Genomic DNA, 18104 nt, shown 5'->3' with positions numbered 1-18104 from the left:
GTTTGGTACGATCGCCTGCGCGCGCTTCTCTGAGGGCTAATGTAATGGAAATGGTGTAAGCCCTCGTCCCTATGCATATTATTGTGCCACTTCCATGTTCCGTCGTTGCAATGCTAATAATTGTTATGGCCCAATAGAGTGCAATTCGGTGGTGCGGCTTTCGGCTTGCGGATCGCCCAATACGGCATTGAATAAATTCAAACTGTTTTCCATCGGATTCGACCGATTCGTTTCAACTAGGCCGATCGGTCTATGATCCAAAACGATATCGACTCGATTTTCGTTTCGATGACTCCCCCTCCCTCACGATCCCCCTACTATCTTTATAATTCAACACTCGTTGTCGGTTCTCACACTACTTTCGGACTAACGAAATTGATTCGACTTTTAAACCTACTCGAATTTCTCACGCGTATTTTTTTTTGCGTTTTAAGGTTAATTTTGAGAACAATGACACCAGTTAACTCGGATTTTATAGTATTTAGTTATCTTCGAGTTTTTCCATAATCACGCTTAAGAGGTACGTCAATTTTGAAACTTACATTAATTCTCTTTCGAGCTTTCCACGAGAGGAGTAGTGGATTGAACAAAAGAAGTGAGGGTTTGAAGAGGGTTGGATGGTGATAGCGGTTGGTCGTACTCTCTCGATCGTAAAATAAATTTCTAGCTTCCACTTTCTTAATACCGAATACGAAGTCCACCGTTACCGCTCCCATGCAAAATGTTTTCTCGAGTTAAGTCCGCGGGAAGCGCCGCCGTTAGAATTTGAAACGCAAATGAGAAACTCTACGCGCGACTCGATAGCATCGAAAATCTCAAGAGTACAGAAAAGGGGTGCCGGTGGTTGTAGTGGTAGTGGTATAGGTAGGCGTTTGCTGATGTTGGTTGGTGGCGATGGGCGACGGTGATGGTGATGGTGGTTGGTGGAAAATCACTTCCCGTTATGGCAACTTCGAACGGCTCTTGTATATGGCAGATGTTGCAGATTTTATTTTCTTGCGAGCGAGCGAGAAAACGGTTGCTACTTCTCTTGCTTTCTCGTATAATCGTGAGTTCTTGGTATGTACTACCTCGATGCTAGTTTTCTCTCTCTCTCTCATTCTTTCTTTTGTGCTGCAGTCATGTAAACGAGGAGATTTCACGTTGTGTAACAAGCTACAAGTAAACGCGTGGGTGGAGAAGAAGCGTATGCCACGGCGTGCACGGTTTGCCCAGCCCAGTCGAGTTCGGCCATTGGTTTAACGAGCCCGTAAAAGTTAAAACAGTAAGTGCCTCATAAATGCGCTTTTCCAACCCCACCTTTTTTGTGAACGATTTCGTACTTTATAACTTTCTTTCTTCTTCTATTTTTTTTTTTTTTCAAGAAAAAGCGTATTATTTTCTTGGAACCGTTTGAGCCGATTATCAGACGGATAGGTTAAATTTAACTTTTGTAATACTTGTAATTAGTTTTAAGAAAATAATTGATGAATTTTATTTAGTTTTAGATATTATTTAATGTTAGAAGATTTTGTCTATCATATTTGTATAACTGGAAAGTGTTGAATTTTATATTACGCTTAATCATTTTCTTTTACCGAAAATTGAAAAATTGTTAATAGCAATTTAAGTCACTCTTTGCTATGTTCAAATTAGGGTTCCTAAGATTTTTATGGATTTCATTGAACACTTCCTTTTATTGCACTGTCCAGTTTACCTACAAAACAATAGTGAGTGGTTAGACAAAATTTTCTGATGATATTTAACACTTGATAAGCAATTTACGTGTTTTTAAATAAATTGTTAATTTTAAAGTTACATTTCTAATGATGATTGTAACATTATAAAAATGAAAAAATAACCATTCTATTTATGATTACAAAATATTTCTTATCCTGATCCCTATTCTTAGTAATCCTGAAGTGCACCAATATCACATTAGTATGTTTATTTCTTCTATTAACAATCATACTGTTCTAAATTTTATTAAAATACTACGTACATTTAAATATTAATAGAAAAATTTTTATCAATTAAGAAGAATTATAAACAATTAATAATCAAATTGTAATTAGGAATTGAACATTTTTTTGAATGAATATTTTTATAACAAGAGAAAATAATTGTTTTAAGAAAGGGTTATCATAGTTCCGATGATTTTCGAATATAAACCAAACTGTATTCACCGCAAAAAGAAAGAAAGAACGAGAGAGAAAGAGAGAGAAAAAAGGTTAAATAGCCTCGTAAGAAGTTACAGACAATAGTGGGAAGAGCGAAAAGGAAGATATCTGGCATCGTGCCATGACAATTTATTTATTTTTCTTCGGTCAAAGTTTTCTCACAAGGAGGAGAAAGCGCCGGATAGGCGGCTAGACAAACAAAAGGGGAGAGAAAAACATTTTATTACGCGATTAAGCCCAATGACGACAATATTTTAGGGTGCGATGAAAAAAAAAAATGTCAAAAAAATCCTAAAAAAAGAACGGGAGTGGGAAGAAGAAATAAAGTAATATTGATTTCAAGAAACGATGCGCACGTTGATATTAATAGATAATCTAATTTTGTATTTAAAAAAATCCTTTAAATAAAAATCTACGAAAGATCAATGTAGAAAATATTTTTGGTTGGAAAAAAATAATCGAAGGAATATTCTTGCATAAATAAGCGGGAAAAGAAAAAAGAAATATATTTCAAAGAATTGCATATTTATGTTAATTTAATTTATATTTATAAAATATATTATATTTAATATTTTATAAATAAATTAATTATCTAATTTATATATTAACAATAGATAAATCGAAACAATTAAATACGAGGGACAATAATATTTCGAAATTCTGTAAAATTCTGCAAAAATAGGGTGGGAATGGGGAGGTAATAAAAATGATTAATTTCAAGAAACGAAGCACACTTTTATGATTAATAAATCATGAAATTCTGTACTTCGAAAGTCCATAAAAAAGAGAAAAAAGGAAAGAATGTATCGTACATATAAATGATTAATTTCCTAAGTAATTCTAGAACAATGAATTCTAAAATATAAATCATTTACTTTCAATGCTACTCGAGAGAGAGAGAGAGAGAGAGATATTTCCGAAGATCGAAGTTAACTTAAAACTGGAAAGAAAATCGTCGATATTCGAAGCGATAGTCGAGTGGGGGTTGTAAAGACTGCCACGTTCATAAAACATTTATGCGATCATAAAGGCAGTTCATAAAATTTATAAGCGTGGATGTAGTCGCTAAGCTATCGTAGGTGGATCCTAAAGACACTCTGGCCACCCGGTCCATGATATTATCACTTTTACAACTGGAAATTCTATTGCCTTTACGCTTCGAACAGCTACCAAGTTATTTCTCGCATTAAATTTCATACCATCAGAAAGAAAGTAGGCAAGGATCGCGAACTATTGTGGAATAAATTACGTTGTTATCGATTGTTACATTAAAATAAAAAAGAAACAGAAACAAACGGGAAATGAAAAAGTGATAAGAGAAATTTGTTGGTTTTATTTGTTTTATTTTTTAAGTTTAAAATTCGAATTATCTAACGCTGGGAATTTGTAACCTGAGGATCGACTTGAAATAGGAATGATACCTTTTTTAACATTTATTAGATCCAATCTTGTTATTGTGTTTTATAGTTTGATTCTTAAACCACTCATGTGGTTTTTGCCTAATACCTCTGAAGATCTAAATGATTCACAAGATTTTAAATACTCTCATTTACATAAATAGCATTTTACTAAATTCACTTTGGATCGAAAATGACAAATGTTTTATTAATTGTCTTGGAGTTGACAGTTTTGTTCCAACGAGTATGCAAATCTTATCCAGCAGGTTCTCAGAAAAATATAAAAATAAAAAATCGAAAGTATAACTTTAATATAAAATAAATATCAATTACATATATTCCCAACAAACAACCACCACCACCACCAATTACAGTAAACACAATTACATTATTATTAGATTAAACAGTCGAATAAAAATGAGTAAAATTGAAAGGAATGAAATAAGAAAGGAAGAATTAAAGGAGCCTGTCATAACGTAACAAAGATTATCGTTTAGTATTCGCAGACGATCAACGTTCAATCGAAACGGATTGTCCCGGAGCACATCCTAATGGGCGTTTATGGTTGGAGGTACATTCCAATAATATAAATCCTCTTGGTTATCGCGTCAAATTTATTGGAGGATATTATCGAACGTCGATTATCACGATAACATCGCAACTGCACACGCACATGACCCCTGGTTTCCAGGGTCGTCGGTTCATTGGGAGTAGGTAGCATAACGCACTACCAAAACCCCCACGCGTACTCGCTCCTAGTAATACGATTATTTATTGCAAAAACATTATTTATTGTTTGACGATCCTTCGGGCGAACGATTCGTTATTGTTTTGTCGGCGGAATTTAACGGTCCACATGGAAAATCCAACCAGCCGATTCGATAACGCTCGTGCGATTTTGAACGAGTCGTACGTTATCGTATGATACGTCACTTCGAACTTCGATGCTTAAACTACAGACTTCTGGGAATTGCCATACGAAAGGTCACGACTTATTTCAACGTTTAAACTTTATCTTATACTTGTACAATCATTAAAGATCAAAAAGGTCCTAACTTCGAATTCTGATTTTGTCTTACAACATTTAATTCAAATGCAATATACTTGCTTATACGAGAATTTTGAAATGCTGAGATTCAAGTATACAACCCGCAATTTTCATTTTTAAGGGTCTAAAAAATCGAACTCCTGAATGATTCATATATTATCTATTAATAAGCTCAAAATGAAATTACAAGAAGTAATCTAAATTAATTTCATTCCAAAGAAAAACGTCAAAATTATTATTTTCATTTATAATATGAAGTAACGTCGTTGAATTGATGATAATTATTTTTGATGCGATACAATACAATATCCTATATTTCAAATAAATATAAATATTGTAATTAAATTATATTTTATATCAAAAACTACATAAAATCATAATAATAAGAAGAATTTATCTTACCTTAGTGTATTTTGATTATTTATTTATATATTTATTAACATTAAAAAAAAAAGATAATAAATTTGTAATCAATGATTAATCAGCCATAAACCCATCCCCTCCTATGATGATAGATTGTGCTAAATCGTGAGTAAAATTCGTAACAATAAATAATCTCGTCGAACGAGATGTGTTATTGAACGAAAGATTGTTGGGATACGTCTCAAGAGACGTAGAAATAATCGAGCATTTTCTCTTGCTTATCGGATAATTACGGTGATGGGGCTGTTCTAGGTAGCCACGGATTGCTGCTTGGCCAATGATTCTCTCGTAGACGAGGGAAAAAAGGGAGAATAAAAGACGTGTATTTGCCAAAATTCCTCCAACACGGAGTCCTCCGGCGATTGGATTAAGCTTATTATAAGGAGGTGAAAAGGTGTATTAGAATAAAATAAAACACGTGGTTGAGCCAATAAGTGCAATGCTTTATTGGCTCGTCAGGGAAAAGGCCTTGCGGCAAAAAACCCTGTTGTTATCAGTACAATGGACGACGATGGATAACGGACATAGTCCGTGATCACTTCTCGTCACGATTACCCGGCGGTAATCAAGTTGAAAGAAATAGAAATTATATCTCTCACCGTTAATTGTCGCCTCTACTTCGCTCGTATTTGTCGTATCTGTAAGATACTTTCGTTTAATAGATAAACTCCTTGTCTTTCTATACTCCTCTCGCTCTTTCGTATTGTGCCCTCGTAGGCGTCCAGCGGTTGAATAGAATGCGTGTCTTTCGTATTGTGCCCTCGTAGGCGTCCAGCGGTTGAATAGAATGCGTGTCTTTCGTATTGTGCCCTGCAGGGCGCCCTCACTCGACGGTCGAGTGGTGGGGGTTATAGATGCTAGTTACTAGTAACTCTCTGTCGATTTAGTGTGCGCATAGTAATCTCGTATTTTGGTTACAATCGATTTTCGGCTATGATCGATTCCGATCGTACATACTCCCCCCGTTGAGAGGGTACCGATCAATAATATTCTTATTCGAGTAAGTGTATCGTGATGTCTTACGCTAAAGTTTACAAAGTTTGGTCGTAGATTGTTTGATAGAATTGCATATCGCTGGCCAGGCGATCTAATCGTCTTGTACGTACAAGAATGATAGTTATGAATTTATCTGAGGTGTCGAGTTTGCAGTTAACATATACAACAGAGTACATTTAAAATTATTGAATAAAATATAAACAATTGCTGCGTTTGATTGTTTTCTCGTATGGTTTTTACGGTTTCGATTCGAGTCTCCTTATCGGTTGTAGAGTGTGCATCCAGGAAATTCCCGCTGTCGTCTCACTTTAAGTATCATTGGAAATGGTTTGCCACTAAAAAATATGTTGGAGTTAGTGTTATGGAATCGTTGAGGTTGTAAGTTTAATCTTGTTTTGATTTCAATCGTTCGTGTAATTAATTCTTCATAAGTGAACAAAGTTCTTATGCGACTTATTTGGGATGGTGTTTGATAGATGAATGATAGTTCCCGTAGCCATCCTAGCTGGGATGAAAGCGGAGGATTGATATGTCGAATATTTCTCCTACCTGTTATGAAGTTGTGTATTTTCGTTTGCATTTAACAGAGTTGATTAAGTCTACAAATCCTTTTATTGATAACTTATTTCGTTGAAATTAATATCGTTATCATATCGTATAAATGGTGGTCCGAATATCGGTGTGGGTATTTTAAATGATGAAATTGGTCATTGAGGTTGCGAAATGGTACAGATGTTAGACATTTCTTCTGGAAAGTTAATTTCGCGTTTCTTAATCGGTCCCCAACTGATATTAAATCTAATTCATTGATAACCGCTCCCCCCGAATCGGTTAATCTTTCCCTTTCGGCGCAAATTTATTCGTCTTGGACTAATTTTTAATACACGTCCTATTTTTTCCGCGGTCAAGTCTTCTCTCCGATACGAATGCGTCTTAACCTTTGAGTGCTATAATCAAATATATTTTCGGCAATTATTTCTATTGTGTTGTCTGTAGAGACGGCAAAGAAGGAATGATACACCATCTGAACGTAAAAAATATGACATCGGATTATATGTTGATAATTGTTTGAGATTTATCGTATGCAAATGAGATATTGGGTTGACTATTATTTTCTTCAATATCAATGTGTTAAATGTTAATTTCGTAAAAATATGTACTGAAGCCTTTCCATGATTCTATTATAATCCTTTTTATGATTCGTTTAAATTTCTGGTTGTGAATATCCAAATATATTATAATTATCAAATTACAGTGATTTCAAATTCTAGCAGGTGAATAAACAATATATATTGAAAATAAAAAATGTTTCATTCAATGCCGAATAGATAATGAAATATCAACTAGATGGTCTTCTATATTATAATGTGTTATTCATCGTAGACGAGATCTATACTGTTCGAGAAAGTATTCTGTACTCAAAGGGTCAATCCATCCTCTGTACCGTGTTATAGTTTTCAAAGTCGCGTATAGTTAAAAACTGCAGAAACATGTTCTCTGGTTCGATCTCGCGATTTCCGACAAAATATGATGTTTCGTAACTCTTTCGCGAAGATATATCGGCGTGATTGAATAGGTTAGATGTTCGTGATAAAGTTATTTATGTGCAAATCTCTAATTAGAATTTCGGCTTTGAACGTGTGATTGGCGCTTTCGTCTTTCGCGAACTGTTTTAAGTTCCGGATGATGATAAAAGATACTGATGCTGCACCGGATGTGATCGAGTTGAGTTCAATGTATGTATCCGTCCGTTATGAGATCGTAATAAATGCTCTACCAATGTATTCTGTATGATGTGCTCGACTAGTAATATACTATTAAGAAAGATTCCGTTTATATCTATTGTCTCGAAGTTCTATCACCTCTTTTAAATGCAGTACGTCGCGATTATAAGTAGTGGATTCGGTGTATTTAGCGTGACGACGCGGACTATAGGAGTTAGTTATGTGGATTCGAGGTTTGTTGGGATGTCGACGCGAGTGTTTCCTGTTTTGAAGATGTGGGGTCACACGTCGAAGGTATGTTCTTATTATCGGTTCGGTGTAAGGATGTGTGATGTGGTTGATGACATATTCGACAATTCGATGATATGCATGCACCTCGATGCTTTCGCAAACAGTTTTGACATATTTTATAATTTCGAATTACCTCCCATTTGTTGGTTATCGTCATGTCGTTATATTTAGGACAGCGGTACAACGGGTGTTCAACTCGTTTGCAAAGGATGCAGGTGTGCGATGTACTAATGGGGGCCGAATGCGTAAGATAAGTGTCCTGCCGTTTTCGCGATTGTAATGTGTTCGTTTGGATATGTTTACGTTTTTCGCGGGGTTCGTCCTTAATATCCGTCGTTAGCTTCTCTGAAGCACTATATCGGTGGTCTATTTCCTTTAAAAATTTATAAAGTTCCTTACGAGTAGGGTAATCGTCCGAATTAAGTTGTCGGTCCCATTCTTCCCGAACGCGACGAGGTAAAAAGCGCTCGATAACGCGCACTGTTAGAGCATGAGGTTCGTTAAACGAATCAATCATGTTGAGATATGCCTCCGTATCTCTTATGAGTTTTTGAATCCCTCTTGCCGAATCATCCTCGGAGTGTGTTAAATCCAGAATCGCGTCGAGAAGTCTCGCTAGCAGTACGCGTTTTCTATCGTATTTTTCTAATAATGCTTCCCACGCGAGTTTGTAATTCGACCCGTCCCCTGAATATAGTGTAATCACTTCGAGTGCACGGCCCTGCAATGCATCTCGAAGATAGGCGTGTTTTTCTAGATCGGATATATCGGTCCGCGCGTCTATCAGAGTTAAAAAACCTTTCTTAAATTCTAACCATTTTTCTAATCTTCCATCAAATTTAGGTATCTCAATTCGTTTTAATTTAATCGGTCGTTCGGTCGTACTAGTCTGATTTGACGTTATGCTGTTATCGTTCGCAATGTTAGCCGCGGATGTTCTCCTTTTCTTAATTGTAGATCCGATTGAATGATATCGGTTAAAAAGATCTTCTAAATCGTCAAATTCCTCGTCCTCTTCGGGGCCTAAATCTATACACTCTCGATGCGATCGTTCGTATTCGTTTATTTGTTCAGTAAGACGTTCATAGCGATCTACTAATTCGTCCGTATCTGAATTCTCTTTCCTGACTAAGTTTCTAAATAAGTTAATCGGCTCTTCAAAATCTTTCGTTCCCGTCTAAGACGTTTTACCGATTCCATTTTGTCTCGACGTTAATTATCTTACTTTTCGAAGATGGATTAATATAAATTATGTTGAGTGCGAAGATTTTAATATATAAATTTTGTTATGATGCGTCGGGTTTCCGATCACGCGGTTACGGTCCTGAGCTGTGAGTTGGTAAAGGGGGGTGGTAAGTTTACCGAACGTAGGGTCCTACTGACGTCACGATTTCTTTGTCGCCTAATCTTATGTTTGAACAAGTGTACCGTTGCTGAGCGATGTAACCGTCGAAACTATTCTCGCCCTTTGTCCGTGAACAAAGCGATTTTCAAATTCTATTAATATACGTTACTTCGGTTAAAATTTGAAGTGGATTCGAATGAGTTGTTTCCGATTTTAATATACCAATTTAGTAAGAAAGATGAGAAAAAATAATAAAATTTATATTAGAAATTATGAACTTCTACGGGGTTCGAAGACGTAATTTCCTATAGAATATTTTATAATATTTTAAGTGGATACGCATAAACGTATGCACAAATGATGCAATCTACTTATCTCCTTTTCGAATCCTTTGTGATGACTAGCTCGACGTGGCAGCGTGTATGTTCAGGAACTAGATTTTCTCAGTGGCGATTTCGTATACGCAGCTTCACTCAAACCAGGAATCAGAAATTCACACCTCACAGGAGGCACCAAAATGTATTTGCCAAAATTCCTCCAACACGGAGTCCTCCGGCGATTGGATTAAGCTTATTATAAGGAGGTGAAAAGGTGTATTAGAATAAAATAAAACACGTGGTTGAGCCAATAAGTGCAATGCTTTATTGGCTCGTCAGGGAAAAGGCCTTGCGGCAAAAAACCCTGTTGTTATCAGTACAATGGACGACGATGGATAACGGACATAGTCCGTGATCACTTCTCGTCACGATTACCCGGCGGTAATCAAGTTGAAAGAAATAGAAATTATATCTCTCACCGTTAATTGTCGCCTCTACTTCGCTCGTATTTGTCGTATCTGTAAGATACTTTCGTTTAATAGATAAACTCCTTGTCTTTCTATACTCCTCTCGCTCTTTCGTATTGTGCCCTCGTAGGCGTCCAGCGGTTGAATAGAATGCGTGTCTTTCGTATTGTGCCCTCGTAGGCGTCCAGCGGTTGAACAGAATGCGTGTTTTTCGTATTGTGCCCTGCAGGGCGCCCTCACTCGACGGTCGAGTGGTGGGGGTTATAGATGCTAGTTACTAGTAACTCTCTGTCGATTTAGTGTGCGCATAGTAATCTCGTATTTTGGTTACAATCGATTTTCGGCTATGATCGATTCCGATCGTACAAGACGGAATAAGAAAAAGAAAAGAAAACAGGGAAAGAAAGAAAGAAAGGAAGAAAGAAAGTAAAGGAAAGGAACGGAAAGAAAAGAAAAGAAAGAAAGAATGAAAGAATAGGGCAAGAAGTGAGTCGTTAGAAAAAGTCAGGTTGGATCAGACTGAGGGTCTGGGTGGGTCCGTGTGCGGGACGACGAAGGCATTAGATTAGCGTGATCTCTAGTGATAACGTTCTCGCCCTCAGCACTCACTTCCCTCTCGTCGTCCGTTAACTTTCTTGTCTCGTCTCTTTCCTTTCTTCAATCTTTTTTTCCCTCTCCCTCTCTCATAGTCATTTCGTCGTTCGGCTCAAAGAGAACGTCTGGTCGATCCTAAGAAAATAAAGAGAAAGAAAGAAAGAAAGAAAGAACAGGCATCTTAGCACGTTGCTACCATGCAATTACTGACCTCCCTAACGAGGAGGGTTGTGGGTGGAACTTTTGAAAATCTCCTATTAGAAATAACAGTCCCTTGGGCGTACGTGATCCGAACATCCTAGCAAATTGGAATCCATGCTTTGAGTAGAACAACGTATTTATTCCCGACAAATACTACAGTTTTTTTCTAACACGAAGAATATTTTCTATAATATGCAGGTAACCCTTCTACAACACGGCATCTTATAACACAGTTTCGTTATAAAATGATCAAAAACTTTCGAATATCTTGGCACAGCACTGTTTTTCTACAGCACTGGATAACACAATGGTTGCTCGACATATTTAAAAACTTAAAATAATACCTTAAAATAATGACGCGAAGGAATAATGAACTCTTGGTCTCATATATCACGGTTCCACACAACACGGTATTTTCTAGGAACCTATCTAACGTGTTATAGGAGGCTTACATGTACCATATTTCGAATATTCGAAAGGAAGAAAATGAGAGAATAAAGATGATGATAAAAAAACATTATTGAAAAATCTTTATTAACGATGTTAGGATTATCAAATTATCGGTTCGATAGAGGGAGAGTACCTAGAAAATGAATTCCTTGTCTAACGTTCCTAGAATACTATAGAACGATCCAACTCTAGACTTTCTCTCTCTCTCTCTCTCTTACCCTCTTGTTGTACCGACGATAGATAGTTACTACATCCTCTTGTCGTCTCCGGTACCCCAGCAAACTCATTTACTCCGAGTGGCGGCTCCTAACAATGCGAAGCGACGGACAAAACATCGACCGTGACACCATTAAAGCAGCCATTGTGGAAGGTTAATGCGACTCGTAATCACTTCGGTGCTGTTACGCACTTCTACTATCAGAGATCGGTGATAAAGTCTGTTTGCATTCCTCTAATTAACTGCGACAGTATTGTCAATTACAAACCGTTCAACCGATTCGTGGAAACAAGACTTTGTCTGTATACATACGTACACTGATGTATAATACAAATGTGTCCATTCGTACTATTTTATCTACTGAAAATCATTACAATAGATCGTGTCACGAAAAATAATTTTCTTTCTCGTCGAGTTAATACGCTTTTTGTAATTTTGCTTTTGGTTTCTCTTTTATTTGTTAACTTTTGTTTTACCTAGAAAATCATCAAGGTTTTTACTTTAATGAGCTATTGTTTCTAGTTTTTCGTATGTTCTCAATTTGAACGAAAAGTAAATTCGAATAAAAATTCTGTAAGATTAATTTTGTTTTAAATGTTGTCTCTTTATCATCTCGTTTATTTGCTCTTTGTAATTTTATTAATAATCATAGATAAATGATGATTTATGTATTGCGACATTTTCATTTCTTTTTATTTTTTTCTCATCACGAACAAAAATAATTTCAAGTAAAAAAAATTTTGACAGAAAATTTGGAAAAGAGATTATTCACCAAAATTCTTTTTTTTCATCTCGTTCATTCCCTTTTTATTATATTATAATTATTTGTTAAAGAAAATCATCGATTTACTTTCTATTTAATTTATTTTGTATACTTTGCACGATTGTTTTAATTGCTACGTTCAACTGAAATGAATTTGAATAAAAAATCTTAACAATTAATTATTTAAAAAAATGTTTTTTCTTCCTCGTAATTTTATAATGTCTTTAGTATCTAAAAAATGATAGACACATATTTTGTTCAATCTATTTATTAAATACAACATAATTGCTTTTTTCTTTTTATACTTATCAATAATATACAAAAATAAATAGTTGAATAATTCCTAATAATCATTAATTCGAGGCTTCCGTGCGAAAACGGTGTCAAGCTTTGAGAGAAAATTCGAAGTTTCGTCGTCAAAGTGTGTTTACATGTGACATCAAAAAAGTTTATAATTGGATCGTTCAAAGACTTCACCGACCGAAAGAGTGAATAAGAGAAAAAAATATAGAGAAAAAAAAAGAAAGAGACACAGAGAGAGAGAGAGAGAGACAGATAGCCCGCATTCTCAGGATTGGATGACGTGGGGGGTCGGGGGTCGAGGGAGAGAAAGTAAAAAAAGAAATAAAAGAAAATGAATCGGTATTTCGATACTTTCTCTTTATAATTGTGTCGAGTAAGAGTATATCAAGGAGAAAAAAAAATAATACTGTCAGAGAAAGAAAATGAATCATAATTTTCATAACAAGTGTGACGCGATATCCACACACCTAACAAGCGAATGGAAATGATGCTCGTTGTTGAGAAAGGAATAATAAAGATTATTATTAACATAAGAAAATGATGATGGAGAATCGTAATGAAATAAAAACATAAAGAGAGAGAGAGAGAAAGAAATATAAGTAAAAGATAAAAAAACAAAACAGAAAGCAAAAAAGCAAAAGAAGGGAAAGAAAACAAAAAGAGATTTCATTCGGTATTCGGTACGGCTTTGAGTGAAAATAAATTGGATCATTAGTTCCGAGTTGAGTCAAGTCGATATCGTTAAATAAATACGGATAGAAACAAACAACAAACCAAACCCAGGTCCGTAGAAATAGCGGCGTATCATCCCACTCCGGGATTTCTTCTTCCGTCCTTTTATTAATGATGATCTTCCTTTTCCACTTGCAATGGAAGAAACGACCTCGACCTGCTTTCCCTCCTGCGTTTTCTTCATAAAACTCTATCGATCTTTCTCTTTCTCTCTTTCTCTCACATATATATATATATATACACATACACACACTCTCTCATTTTATTTCTTTTTCTTCGTACATTGACATCAAAAGAGAGAAAGATATAGAGTGTTCATGCAATATATGGTAGTCTAGAAAACAACGAGCTGCAATTTACACGATATTTCTTCGCCCTTTGACATTCATCGTGTTAGAAAGTAGGGACACGTACCCGACACCTATCCTCTGTGTTTGCTTCAAGAGTTTCCGAATGAAACGAAACGAAACGAAACGAAACGAAAGAAGGAAGATGAGAATAAATAGGACAAGGAATTGTAGAAAGAAATGGAAGAAAAGAAAGAAAGATAGAAAGAATAAAAGAAAGAGAGAGAGAGAGAAGAAGATAGAAAGACGACGCCCAACGGAGATCTTGGTAATGGTCGCCAACCGAGGGTCAATTTAGACTTCAAAGAGTTTTCCACGATCGCAAAGGATGTAGAAAACGTTGAAGTAGTAGTCTGGTCTCGTACATCTAGAAGAAGACTTCCACCACGACGAATTATTGGTTGTGTCTATATACGAGCCATGCCAGCGCAAGCTTACTCTATTATTTCCCAATAAATTCTCGACACTTAAAGGAGCATGAAAGGAAGATAAAGAAATAGAGAAAGAACATAAGAGAAAGTGAGAGAAAAGTGGGCGGGGGAAGAAAGGAGACAGAAATTTTCTCTATTCTTATCCTCATCCCTTTTTCACCTTATTCTTTTTTCTTTTTATCCCCCTTTACTATCAATCCCACCCTATACACCCTCCTTCAACCCCAAACTATCTTCCATCTTCGCGCCTGATGTGCACGCGCGAGAGCCTGGCCGAAGTTTAAAGTGGTTTTAAAGTGTCATCGCGTACACACACACGTACACATTACACATACACATACTTTCTCTCTCTTACTTTTTTACTTTCTTTATTTTTGTTGTTGTCTATTTCTTTCTATTTTTCTGTAAGTGGACGACGCCATCGAATCGGCTCGTTTCGTCCCTGTCGTATCGATAAACTATAACGAGACAAATAGATGTTCGAGACTACCAACATTCGTTCTAAAATTTCTTTTTCCTTCCTTTTTCTTTGTTTTGTTTTGTTTTTTTTTTCTTTTCGTCACCCGTCTTCTTCTTCTTCTTCTTCTTGTTCTTGTTCTTCGTATACTACTACTACTACTACTACTACTTCTATTTCTTCTTCTTCTTCTTCTTCTTTTTGTTTTTTATTTTCTTTTGGTCCTACTTCTACTCTTCCTCGTTATCGTCTAACACGATCACTTTTATCTTCTATACGCCTCCATTACCTCCGTCTCCTCTTTTCTCCACCCTTCTAACTATTCCTCCTTTTAACACGAGAACTCAGACCGAGGGAACGAGAGGAACAAAATCAAAGTTTTTTGTAACTACATGTGCCTGAAAACCCTCTCCTCTTCTTTCCTTCCCCTAGCCACCAAAAATCCTCGATTTCTTTTCTACCATAGTCTCAACCCAACACTACCACCACTATCACTATTACGTCTTTTATACTAACCTTCGCGAATAGATACTTGCTTTGCGTCGAACCGATAGATATAAATGAATCTTCCTTACGTTTCTTATCCTCTTCTTCTTCTTCTTCTTCTTTTTCTTTTTTTTTATCTTCTTCTATTCTTGAGAAAAGTTTCTTTCTACGTTGGTACGATTTGTATCGACCTTCGAATTCCTTTCTTTCTCATTTAATTCATTTTAATTCAACCATTCTTTGGCTAAACCTTTTCCTTTATCTTATATCTACCTCTTTTTTTATTAAAGAAAAAATGTCGTATCAATTCATCATTTAGATTGAACAGAACATAGTTTGTTATTCTATTAATTAGAAAAAAATGATTGGTGAAAGGTAAATTATTGTTGTTGTAACTCTTAAGATATCATTTTTGAAATTTTTCGTACAAAAATTTAACATGGTTTGCTCGGACAGGTGGTGCAATCGTGACACGGGTTGTAGGTTGAGCTGATTTTATATATGTTAAACTAATTTGAGGAAAAGTAATAACATTTTGTTTATTTCAGGCTCATTGTTATTTTTTCAATTAGGAAAGATTGTTTTTTTGTTTTTAAGAATGTCAATGTTTATGGATCTAACATACCCAAACTTTCCAGCACGTTGCACACGCAGTTTCTTTATTTATGCGAATGATATGAACAGCTTGTAATTCCTGAGATCATGAGTATATATTTGGTTATATCGCAAAGTATACTTGTTGGAATTTGCTATAGACCTTGGGAAATTTTGGATTCAATAAAAATGTAAGCAATCGAAAAAATTTGAGAACTACTGTATTAATCTATTCTTTCTATCCTGTACTATTTACTTTATATTATTCACTTTATGTTATATTATAATTATTATACAATTTTTGTTTTATATATACATATCTATATTACCACTATTTATTTTATTCTCATTCGTACATGGTATGTGCTTATACACTCGTATTTAAACAAGTAACAGTATAAGTAAGATTACACGAGTTTTCTGTATAATAAGTGATTTTTTCTCATGAGAAACTTTCAATTAATACTTTGTTATAATTTCTTTGCTTTTAATATATACATTTTTGAAACGAAAATTGTTAATTGCTATTACTCAACATAATTACAGGCATTAAATAAATATATTTCTCTCTCTCTTTCCATCTCTATTTTTACCACATAAATAATTTTTCATATTCAAATGATTGTTCAAATTCCTCGCATAAAAGTTACTGAAGGTATTTCATTAAATCGCGCTTAATTATCTTCATGAATTTAATATTTTACATTTTTACATTAGTATTACATTCCTTACACATCGTCCATTAAAAATTCTTCCACATTTACGTGCATCAAAAATCTACAAACAAAATAGTCATTTAAAATAAGAGAAATGAAAAGATTTGGCAAAGAGTTAAAGAAAACTGTACTTTTAAAAAGAATAAGAGAAAGATAAAAAGAGATAGAATATTGCTGGTACAACGGTGGACTAACAGATGGCGGATGGTGTACGTTGAAGAAACGACCACGTGATTTATTTAAAAAAGTACTATAAACAAAAATAAATAATTACAATTTCGTTTGAATCAAACTATTACCTAACAAATTAACAGGAACGATTATATTATTTTTGAATGAGTTATTTTTCTCGAAAGAACAATCAACGATTTAGATTTAAATAAATATAAAAGAAACTACATTTCAAAAGTTTTCCTTCCTAAAGTTTCTTTTTGAATTTACATTATATTCTTCTCATATTCACGACCGGAACATCAAACGAAAGATAGTCAAAAGGATATTGACGAATTTCAGATCATTTCGAAACGAGTAGGATGATAGGGCTAAAAATAACAGCAATATAGAGGGCAAATATTTTACTTGTAGTGCGTGAATTTCAGTATTGTAGAAAGAGACAGGGGAGGGGGGTGGTAGAAGGGAAGAAGGGTGACAAGAAGGGAAACATTTTTTCAAGAGCGCGCGTGGCACATGGAGTAAATTCATATATATATATATATATATATGCGCATAGGTTTTCTGTCTCTCATTCTCTCTTCCTTCCCTCCCCCTTTCCACCTTGCTTTCTCTCTCTCTCTCTTTATGCCTTTCTCTTTTTATTTTTTTCTCACGCATACTCACACGTACTTTTTTTTCTACCTTTTTATATTATTTTTTATTCAAACCCACTGTCACCAGTCTTTTCACCCCTTTTCCCGCTACCCACGGCTTTCATAAAAATTGAACAAGAAATACCATCGCTCGAACGTGTTGAATTCGAAACAGCGAAACACAGACCGTGTTCGCCAATCGATTTTTCTCTCGGTTTTTCTCGCGTGGGTGCCAGCCTCGCTCGGTTATTACGTTAAAAAAAAAATATTAACAAAGGCGCGAAAATAGTTCATACGATTTGAAACTATTTTCCTTTAGATCGATTGTCATCCTGTACGATACCGTTAAATTTTGTAAATAGCTCGATTAATCTGTCGATCTTTTGTTTTACGATAGAAAAGAAACTTCGTTACATTGTTTTCTATATTGCGTATAGAATTTTTCTTATTGTAATATACTTTTTTTTTTTATAGTATTAATAAAATGAAATTCGCAACACACACGAGAGTAGGCCTGTTGCTTTTTATAGTATACTGTAATTAATATTAAATTTTATACTATCGATTATATGACGGGTTTTTAATTTAAAATTAAATTTCTCCGTGAAATATTATTCCTTTTTTTTCATTTGACTTTACAATTTTAACACCCTGATTTTTTACATGACTTACCACCATCCGTGACGATAAAACAAATTTTTTATTATGCTTTACATATCACGCTGAAATATTATTTATAATCTCTTAATTAATTAATTTTTTACATGACCAGTTGCAGTATAAATAATTATGCCTAATCTCCTATCAGGTTTTGATGTCTACAAGAAACTTATATTATAA

The 18104-nt window shown here is 34.9% G+C and overlaps 1 protein-coding gene across 1 annotated transcript in view; it reads right to left on the bottom strand.

The window, feature by feature from the left end:
• Nucleotides 1–6248: 6248 nt before the first annotated feature.
• LOC122524226 overlaps nt 6249–18104 on the bottom strand; it is a 128736-nt gene continuing 116880 nt past the window's right edge. The window contains exons 3-4 of the mRNA XM_043646366.1: nt 8172–9215; nt 6249–6358 (exon numbers count right to left, since the gene is read on the bottom strand). Of these exons, the coding sequence (XP_043502301.1) occupies nt 6332–6358; nt 8172–9215 (1071 nt within the window). The 3' untranslated portion in view covers nt 6249–6331. The remainder of the gene's footprint in view (nt 6359–8171; nt 9216–18104) is intronic.

This window comes from Polistes fuscatus, unplaced genomic scaffold, assembly GCF_010416935.1.
Source record: "Polistes fuscatus isolate 324 unplaced genomic scaffold, CU_Pfus_HIC Scaffold7, whole genome shotgun sequence".
NCBI classification, from domain to species: domain Eukaryota; kingdom Metazoa; phylum Arthropoda; class Insecta; order Hymenoptera; family Vespidae; genus Polistes; species Polistes fuscatus.
This window is presented reverse-complemented; position numbering and strand designations above follow the sequence as displayed.